This window comes from Oculina patagonica, chromosome 13, assembly GCF_052425735.1.
Source record: "Oculina patagonica isolate OP01 chromosome 13, crgOcupat, whole genome shotgun sequence".
NCBI lineage: Eukaryota > Metazoa > Cnidaria > Anthozoa > Scleractinia > Oculinidae > Oculina > Oculina patagonica.
The window spans coordinates 22,941,230-22,952,156 of NC_135770.1; the positions used below are offsets into that span (position 1 = coordinate 22,941,230).

Here is a 10,927-nt window from a genome sequence, read left to right on the forward strand (position 1 = left end):
CATTAATTGTAATTGTTTGAATAAGGTTTTGCGACATAAGTTGGTTTATGTCACGATGATCGTGACTTTGCCTCAGGAAGAGAAAACTGACTTACTCGAAGTAACAATTCATTGATTCGCGTCAATACTTTCAGACAAATAAAGTTTGCGCATGCTCTAGCTGCTGTTTATCTTCAGACAAGCGGTTGGTATTTTTTTTAACCAGAGAGAAAAAAAACTAAATGATACTTGGTGTGGACAGCTAACGGAGAAATATGAGAAAGGATCGAAACAAATTGTCTTGCATTTGTTTTTCTATGACACTATTTAGTCTGCATGTTCTATTACCAAGTTTATTTGTTTATTAAACTACACTATATGCATGTTAATACAAGACTAAAATGGTTTCTTTCTTATATAAAGCTTATGGCCTTTTCTAAAAAGCAGAAAATGGTCAGTTCCTTTAGAGTGTCACTGAACCAAAATGTATCCCATGGCTTTGATGTTCTTCCCTCCATTATCAGGAGAATCTCCGGATTTTACTGCGTTTCCACACGTGTTGGAATCATCAGGATCTCCTCCTGTTCCAAACTCGACTCTGGAATTACAGTTGTTGCAGTCATTTTGTTGGTTGCCAAGAAAACAGACTCTTGCTTTCGCACCTCCCCCACTACCACCAAGGGCATTAAAACCTTCCTTGTTACAGTTGGTCTGCAGGGAGGCCTGTGAACCAATCAGCGTCTTCCACGTCTTACGACCCGGTAAGGTGGCGCGGTATTGTCCGTCAGCGATCAGTGAGTACAGAGAGTTGGCCTGCTTGTCGAGGGCAATGAAGTTGATCTGTTGGCCGATCTTCATACCAAGACAAATCTTGGAAAAGGGTGTGTTCCAGTAGGTCGGTAACTTTGCTTCATGGTGGTCAAAACCAGTCTTCCCTCCTGGGAGATTAAAGTCGATCTTGTTGCTCCAGAGTTGGGAATCGTAACGAAAGGTTGCCTATCGAGAATAAAAACAATAATCGCGATATGTAATACAAACGCCGGGAGAGTTACTCCATCCCAATCAAAGGATTTTCTTCAATTGTTTGAGATGTTAAGATGATTTCATAGAAACTACATAGCACTTTTAAAAAAACTGTAAACCTTATTTTACTTTAGTAAACATTTTGTCGCAAAAATTGTTTTGAAAGACTTTACGCTTCTTTACTTACAGTCAAGGTAACAAGCACTAGTTTTGATTATTCTCTAAACGGGAAACTAAAGGTTTCGATCGAATCCTTCTGCCTCCAAAGAAAAACACAGCGCCAATACTCCGAAAGTTGTCACTTAAACATAACTCCATAAGAATACGTCATAATGTTTGACTATGTTTTAGATTACATTGTTCTAGGTTATAGAGTGTCATGTTTTACCTTAGCGCCGTCAATTTTCATGACCAGCGTCCACCCACCACCACCGCATGCTCCAAGGCCATGACTCGTCATGTGACAGAAAACAGGGACCTTGCCATAGTCCATTTGGAGGAAGTAAGCTCTGTTCCCCTGCGACCTGATTATAAAACAAAACAGGTTATAACTTAAAAGCAATAATTAGAAGAAATTAATGTAGCCTTTTTAACTAAAAAAACCCAATAAATAATATTTGAGAAGCTAGAAATAAATGAGAAGTTAACCGCCTCTGTGTAATGCTTTCTCCATCACCTTTCTAGACGGCTACTCATGCAAGACAATTTCAGAGCAGGAAAACTGATATTTAGAGCTTTCTTCGAGAGGTCCTGTTGTACAATAAATTCTTTAAACTTCATTTTTTTTTTTAAATCAAGAAATTATAAAAAAATATGACAATGAAAAAATTGCGGCGGCTTTTGCTAGAGCGACAAGGGAAGGATTGTTCGAGAATTTGAAATACGGTTATTTCGTTTATCGCTTATTTTTTTTACACTTTAACATCCTTAATGACTAAATCGCTTAGTTTTTTCGTGAAGGTCTTACTTTTTTTTTTCTTATTTACTCATGGTATGGCCGTGACTGACTTATCTTGCAACCCAATAACTTACTTATGATTCACGTAAATGTCTTTACACGAAGCGAAGGACGAACCTGCCCAAGATAAAATTTAGTAAAGTTGAGCGAGAAACAAAACAAAGAAACTAAATTATAAGCAAGGCAAAGGACGCGGAGCCTGTCCAAGATAAAATGAAAAAATGTTTAGCGAGAAACAAAACAGTGAAATTAAATCAAGCAAGTGACACAATTATATACCAGATGGAGCGTTAGGATTTCCACGAGATGTAGCATTGACTACACGAAGAAGCTCCTGAAAATTTTTCTCCAAAGTTGCTTCAAGAGATTTGATGGCTTTCTCAGTGTTGTGTGAATCGTGATCCACGTTGACGATAATTGTGTTGTCGCTCTTTTTGGCGGGAGCCGGAGTCGTCTTCAATCCTGGTGAAGTGTTGTTCCCATCAGCAGCCACGGTTAGGATCGCGATCACACAGAACAGCTGCAGAATAAACCCAACGTCCAGAGTCGAGCGCATCTTTTGAGTGATCTTGAGGTGAGCACTGACACACAAGCAAGGATAAATGAGCTTATCCGCTACAACCAAGTGCAGGCTGTACGTAATGAAAATAGCGAACATGGAACTTGGACCAAGGGTTGGTGGAATACTGTAAACAAAATCACTGGCAGAGAGTCTAAAGCATCAAACATCAGCTCTGTTATCAACCCTGAGGACATAAACCTGTTCTTTCAAAGAATTAATACGGACACACAGTACTCAGCCCCGGAGCTGTTACCTATTCCGGAAGGAACTCGCGTCCCCACTCTCGATGTTCTTACTGTCACAAGGTTTATGACTCGTTTAAAGCGCACAGCCCCAGGTCCGGACGGATTTCCCTATTGGCTGTGGAGAGATTTTGCACACCATCTTGCTCCAATTGTCACCAAGCTTTTTAACTCTTCACTCAGGCAGCAGTCAGTTCCTCTTCCATGGAAGCTTGCCAACATATTACCAATTCCTAAAGAATCTTCACTATCTTCGTGTGCCCAGCTTCGACCGATATCTCTCACAAACATTATCATGAGATTGTTTGAGAGGCTAGTCTGCAAACTAGAGACGTTCACGGAGCTAAGGTCTGTGATTGGTATGGATCAGTTTGCTTATAAGAAACATTGCAATACCACAATGGCGCTTATAAAGTGTCAACATAATTGGCTCAGGTGGCTAGATGATGATGTAGACTTTGTTCGAGTTCTGTCATTTGACTTTAGTAAAGCTTTTGACACTGTCTCTCACAAAATTGTCTGCGAAAAGTTAAAAGCTACTAATGTTAATCCATATATCATCAACTGGATCATAAGCTTCCTTGGCAACCGCAAACAAAGGGTCGTTGTGGATGGAAAGATAACTGATTATGTTGATATTAACAGAGGAGTACCACAGGGTACAGTCCTTGGGCCACTTTTATTCTCTCTGATGGTGAACGATATAAAGCTAGTTGATTCAAACAACGGGATCTCGAAATATGCTGATGATATCACTATTAGTGTACCTGTTAGAAGGAACTCTGACACGGCGCTCGCAGAAGTTAAGAACCTTGAGAGCTGGGCAGCCAACAATAGGATGTCTTTAAATTTGTCAAAAACGTGGGAAATGCTACTGCATAGTAGAACTACTCAGCCTGCTCCTCCTCCAGTGCTTGGGATTGAGCGAAAAGAGTGGCTGAAACTTTTGGGAATTACCTTCCATGAAGATCCTTGTAACTGGGACCTTCATGTTGACAGTTTACTTTCTAGAGCTGCTAGCCGACTATATATTCTTAGGGTATGCAAATATTATGGGTACACTAAAGATCAGCTTAGTAAACTCTTCGACTCATTAATAATGTCATTTTTTCTGTATGGATTAGAAGTGTGGGGCTCCGCCTATCAAGGCAAATATTTAGATCGGATTGACACTTTCTTTCGGCGAGCCTATCGTTTTGGCTATACAAATAAGATCATTTTGATATCTGATGTTATTAAGAATAGGGACAGTGATCTTTTCAACAGAATCACAAGTGACACTGGCCATGTATTATATGACTTGCTCCCACCCAAACGGAACAGAGCTCTTAGAGAAAGGGGCCATGACTTTATACTCCCTAAAGTAAAAACAGAACGTTTCAAACGCACTTTTGTAAATAGATGTCTTTTTAGATTTATTTCTTAAAATCCTTGTAACTGATACATATAATAGGTTCATTTTACTAGTTAAGCTTATTTTAGATTGTTTTTTTATTGTAAAGCCACACGTTTGTTGTGACTAGCTTCTTAATAAAGACTTCTACTACTACTACTATCTCTTCACGAATTTCTTGCTGTAATAGTCCGATGGGTGAACAGTTGTAATTTACTGTGAAGTGTTCGCATTTTTTTTTTCATATATATTTACACCAGATGCTGCCGTCTCTAAACAAGATACATTTTCCTGCCAGTACTTCTCAGCCAATCAGATTTCTCCACATTTTGTTTATTTCACGCTTGGTTATTTTCAATTAATCTACTCCGTTTTAAAAATATGAAGCGCACAAGACTTACTTGATCAAAAGTTCTGTTTTAATTTGTAATTAATTGAGTGATCACTTCTTAAATTTGTCATCATTATTAACCATGAAATAAATACTTTTGTAAGGCTGGGGTTCAAAATAACCCTGGACAGTACACTACATCCGCTCGATAAATGTAATGGCGTCACAACTTCAGTTGTACATTAGGAGTATTAGGCAGCGAAATTGACAACTTCCTTCCAAAACACATTGACACACGTTGTTTTGATATATAAACTTTCAATTTGGCGGAAATTTGTACCCGGCTAAAAGCAGTCAAGTAACTTTTATTCAATTGCCGATTGCGTTTTCTTTTCCCAATCTTTAAATTATTATCGACCTGTGCAGTCAAGCACAACCCACCTGAATTTATTTTGTTTACTTTTAACACTTGCCTCGTAACCAAATCAAGCTAGAATTACCTGTTATCCTAAAAAGAGTTCTGTGTTTTCCCGTGTGTGTGATGTAGAGAATCGGATCCTTGGAATCGAACTTGAAAACAGAGTCTGCTTAAATAAATGCTTAACAAACAGCAGAAGGATTTATTGTTAGTAAGCTTCATTAGAATTTATTCTGCCCTACCCGCGATGTCTCCCTTGAAGTCCTTCAGCATATTTGTCAGATATTTCAATCGAAGATTTTGCTGCAATTTTTTTAGCGGTCTTTTCCTTCCGAAAGTAGCCCTCGTTCACTCAATGCCCATTATGTCCACCGGTATGTACAGTAGGAAGCCAGTATACACCAAACATGGTTGGAACATTAGAATCATCGGCGTTACTTGCGCTTTCATGAATTCATTTTGCGAAGTTGTGCATTACTGGCAATAACTCGCGACCAAAAGCGCTGCGTGAACTCAACAATCTGTGATTCCCGGATAATGGCCTTTGCTCCTGGAAAGGGAAGAAAGTTTAAACGGTTAATTACCGTTTGGGGTTTCACAAAATGTTTATTCAAACCATCTTTTGTTTGTTTGTTTTGACTATTTACAATGCAGATAGAAACGCTGGCAAATAACAAATCACGCATGATAAAGGAACTACAATTGAAAAATAAATTTCTTGATGCTAAAAACAAAGAAACTGTCTGCTTATACATACAAGCGTTCTAATTTAGAAAACGAATGATTATATATTGAAAAAGAAAATTATCCAATGTAATAATGCTCTTTTCCGAGATTCAAACAATAATACAAAGTCGACAAAGGTCACTGAATATTGCCTAACGCCACGTCAGCGTTAACGTGGCGTAACCTCTATGCGCATGCCGCTGGCGAGTAGACAACTTCCGGAGAGCGCTCGGACTGCCTTCTGATTGGATAATAAGAATAGGAGGCTTTTCGGGCAGCGTTTGTGGCATCTGAGAAACAGATCCTACTTTGTCTTACAGAATATTTATAACAGATGATTGTACGACTGTTTAAGAGCCCTTAATCAAAACCTAAATTTGCCCACTGTATTGTCAAGCACACAGCTAGTGAATAGAACGAGAATTATCATCAAGGAACTATTGTCTTGATGTACCACAAAATTCTCCGAACTAACATTATAAAAAATGTATGGGAATCAGTATGGAGAATTTACATTTCGAGAAATTGTTTTTCTTATGGTGGTCAGTAACAACAACAACAAGAAGCTTTATTTGCATGACTGTAAATTTGTTACAATAATGCAAAAGCGTAAACTTATTTAGTAATAATAATAATAAAAATAAGAAAATAATAATATATAGTAAAAAACAAAAATGATTCATATAAAATTATTTACATTGATAGTATTTTGTTACGTAAATCAAAACAAGATGATATAAATATAATCAATTGCATGGTCACAAAATGATCGGAAGAATTCATTAATTCTAAAATCAAGTCAGGCACTGGTAGTCGGCTGACATTTAAGATGATAGGCTGTATTTTCTTGTAAAAATTATCTCTTATTGTTGTATATTTGGAACAATAAAAGAGAAAATGAATTTCATCTTCGGTTTTATTACAATCACAGACCGGGCAGAGCCTATTATGTCTGGGCGTATTGTTATATCTGCCTAGTTCGATCATTAACTTATGATTACTAATACGTAATTTAGCTAATGTTCTCCTATCAGAAACTCTCCTAGTTAACTCTAGATGATTGGAGGTAGCATATTCGTTCTTAAAAGATCTATAAAGTTCTAGTTTTTGAGAATTCTGTAGAGTATGCTGCCAATACGAAATATATTTCCGTTTCATTGACTGCAGAAACATTGTCACTTTTGCGGTGTCTACTAAATCAGGATTAAAATTACCACAATTAAAATATTCGGATATCTTCATAAGATTAGAGTAAAAACTATTTTTACCAGCGGTGTGAAGTTCTAATGAAATTAAAAAAGACTGTCTAACAAAAGAATCCGGTTGCTTTTCTTGGAGATATATCAAATAGTTAAGGATTCTTTGATTAATGGCGATAAGGAGAGGAAATCGACCAAGCTCAGCTCTACATGCAACATTAGAAGCCTTATTACTTACTTCAAGATAGCGTTTACAAAACTGTAGATGTGTTCTTTCAATTTGTGAACCATCCCAGGCCTTAAAATCAGATTTTACATAACCACCCCAAATTTCACTATTATAGAGCAGAATTGGAGATATCATTGCATCAAAGATTTTACAGGCAAGAGAAGGTTTCAATCTACTAAAATTTGTGTGTCGTCTCAAACTAAAAAGTGCATGAAGTCTTTTCTCTTTTAGGTGATCAAGTGAGATTTTAAAAATTCCTTTAGAAGATATTTTGGTTCCTAAATAAGTATAATCTTGTACAACATCAATTGTTTGATTTCCTATGTAAAATACATGTTCAGTACATTTTTTCGCACGTTTTTGAAAAACCATTATCTTGGTTTTTTTGGGATTTACGCTCAACATCCACGTGTTGCAGTATGTGTCTAATGTGTTAAGACAGTTTGGCAAACCTGTTTTGGAACGTAATAAAATAATTAAATAGTCGGCATATAGTAGAGCGTTTAATTTTGTACCGTTTGGTAGGACAAAAGGATCAGACAGAATATTTTCAAATGAGGACGGTAAATCGTTAATATAAAGGTTGAAAAGTAGTGGACTTAAAACGCAGCCTTGTCGCACACCTCTCATATATTGAAAGGGTCGTGCCTGATACTGATCAATTTTTATCGAACAAGAAGACTTAGAATAAAGGCTTTTAATTAAATTGTAGAAGGATCCTCCTAAATTAATTTGCAATAACTTACTTAAAAGCCCATTATGCCAGACTGAGTCGAAAGCTTTTCTAAAATCGACAAAGCAAGCATGCCATTGTGATTATGGAAGTACTTGTCTATCAAAGTTCGGAGTGTGAAAACATGGTCTGCTGTTCGATTGTTAGGCATGAAGCCGATCTGTGACTTGTGTAATATATGATTGGTGTTGAAATACTCGAGAAGCCTTTGATTTAAAATAGAACAAAACAGTTTACCCAGACAACTCGAAACGCAGATACCACGGTAATTTGACGGATCACTTCTTCCACCCGATTTATAAATTGGCGTTATGAAACCACCACACCATGTTTGAGGCATGGAACCTGAATTTAGAACTCCATTGAAAAGTTTGTAATATACGGGCATAAGGTCGTTGATACTTGCTTTAATCATTTCATTTTTAATTTTATCTGAATAAGAAGATTTGTTGTTCTTTAACTTTTTGGCAGCTTTTCGTATTTCAATTTCGGTAATCAAGTGATCTAATGGCCGAAATTGTTTTTTCCGGACTTCTTCTTCTTGAAGTTCGTTACAGATTTTCTCTTGAATGGGATTAAGAGAGGGTCCATCTGAAATCCATGCAATATTAAAATTTGAGTCTACATCGACCCTCTCAGATTTCCTTTATATTTTGCATGGGGTTACATATTGAGATGATAATGCTGTAGGTAGAATATTATCACAAAATTCTTTAACGTGTGGAAGATATCGTGGTCAACGAGCCCATGGTCGGTTTTGAGCCAAAAAATACCCAAATTTTGACCCATCTTGCGACCAAAATATCTCTGCAAGAATTGAAGCTTTCCATATCAAAATACCACTGTAATTAGTATCACCTAGTGCAATTTAAATGATATCATCAAGATTTTTCATCGCTCTCTGGTTTGGTAGTAAACCTATTTTGAAAATAAGGTATTTTGGGCAATGTGTGACACTAGAGATTTTAGGGTAAAATTACGTTTGAATATCGCCGATGCGGCGTTATTCTGATGGTTCCATTAGCCATTATTTTGTAAAACATTTACTAAATAATAAATTAAAGTCAAAAAAAGTATGTTAAGTTTAATCGGCACGTATGATTTTAGCTACAAAAATGTGGTACATGTGAGCAAAACAAAAACAATGTTCTGAAAGTTTTAGAACGAGTTTCATAACATGATGGATAGGTCGGCTGAGGACGTGAGAAATACCGCTAACATAAATCTAATAAACCTTTTAGCTCCTAAAGTGGTTCGTGATGTTAATTATCCAGCTATTTATAAATACAGACTTACGGCGTGAGAAAAGGTAAACAAGCCACTTGACATGTTCGTCATCGATCGAATTCAAGCGTATCTTCACGTGCAGATTGGAAAGAGAAAACGTCGCTCACTCCTGTCTACCTGGTAGTTATAATGTTCACAAGCAATTCTGCAAGGATTTAGTTTCCACTTTTCTCGTAAGCGATGGCCTCTGCTCAGTACTTCACATTTTCATAAGCCTGGTAAGTTACTTTTCACCCGGGCGCCATGTTGTTTTGGACTAGTACCCAGTCTCTCAAGACTTGCCTCAGTGCTCGATCGAAACGCTGGAATGGACCATTGTTTTACTCGAAGCGTAGTATAGTACAGTACAGACGATTTTTTTCTGTGGCACTCTCTGTCCAAACAATTTTTCCAGCTGCATCTTTCTGCAGACAATGTTTTTTGATTTCTTCAAACAATTTATGTGGGCATTTTGCTATTGCAAACAATTTTTTTTCAGGATTTTTGATCCCACTTGGCCACTCCTCCAAAAAAATTATGTTGCGTCTCTAACTGAATGTTTGATTTATAGTGTGGATGTGAAAACCATTAATGCCAATTGAAAGGTCTTTCAAAGACCTTGTTAACAAAATTGAACGACCGCGCAGTTCGATTTTGTTAATAACGCGTATAATTACATACCCAATTGGACTTCACTCAGTCCTTATACACTTGGGTTATATCCACCATCTCTCTAGCTCCTGTTCGTGCCATATTGCAGATCAATGTGATATATGGAAAAGTTAAAGTAGCTTATACACAATATTACTTTCAAATTAATGAAAACACTAATGAAGTACTAATAAACCTTTTAAAGTGAGGTTCTCTGCGACAAATCGCTTCGTGTGTACTACTTCAAAAAGTCCCTGCAACAAGGCGTTTGGTCGCTGCAGCGAATTTGGAAGAGGGAGAATGTAAACTAGTTTTTGAATTCAATACATGAAGCTCTCTCATTGGTTAGTTTATATTTTGTCGCAGAAGTGCACACACGCTGCGACAAGGTTGCTTTCACTCACTTTGTCACTGCGATCAGTCGCACGAATGTAAACTGGTTTTAGTTCGTGCCTGTTGCAGCCTCGCCCTCGTGGATCATGTCTTTCGTGCGCTGTCGACATGTCGTCATGCTGACGCGTATATTTGCATTCTGCTCGCTTGCTGCAAGTAGTTTCTTTTTCGTTGCTCTAGCCTTCACTATATCCTTCTTTAGTTTCATCCGTGCTCTCCACTGGCTTCGGGCAGTGTGACTTAGGGCTTTCCACAAGTTGCTCAAGATTTCCCAAAAAGTTGCCCGTAATATCTCAAAAAAAAATAAAGGTTGCTCGGAAGTTGCTCCAAAAAATCGAAAACGCTACTTCTAACCAAAAGAATTTTTTTCTAAATATATGCTAATTTCCCTTTGAGAGTAAGATCTTCAAAGCAGTTTTAAGCAATTTTACAACAAAAGAAGTATCTGAATAAGATATTAAAGGGAATATTATTTTGTTAAGTAACAAGGATTCCTGGGAAAAATCGTGAAGATATCGATGACGTCATGTTTGCTGACGAGTTTTGTAATGTTTTAATGCAGAATGAGCCGAATGTTGAAACGTCTTCAGATGTCCCTCGAAAATCTCAGCAAACTTCGTAAGTCTTCGGAAACGTTCGTTTTGCCTTAGAACAGCACTCGTATAATCTTCGGAAATCTTCGGTCTGGAAATTGCTCAAAATGCAACAAGTTGCTCGAGAGGAAAAAAGTTGCTCCAAGGGGAAAAAGTTGCTCGAAACATGAAAAAAATGCCAAAAAGTTGCCGAGCAACTTGTGGTAAGCCCTAGTGTGACTCAAAGGGCCT

The 10,927-nt window shown here is 37.4% G+C and overlaps 1 protein-coding gene across 1 annotated transcript; it reads right to left on the reverse strand.

The window, feature by feature from the left end:
• Nucleotides 1-396: 396 nt before the first annotated feature.
• On the reverse strand, nt 397-2,516 carry LOC144635874 (putative skeletal organic matrix protein 5). The gene is made up of 4 exons (XM_078494988.1): nt 2,240-2,516; nt 2,035-2,077; nt 1,391-1,526; nt 397-975 (listed from the first exon to the last, which is right to left on the reverse strand). The coding sequence occupies exons 1-4, from the start codon at nt 2,514-2,516 to the stop codon at nt 451-453; spliced, it is 981 nt and encodes a 326-aa protein (XP_078351114.1). The 3' UTR covers nt 397-450.
• Nucleotides 2,517-10,927: the final 8,411 nt, after the last annotated feature.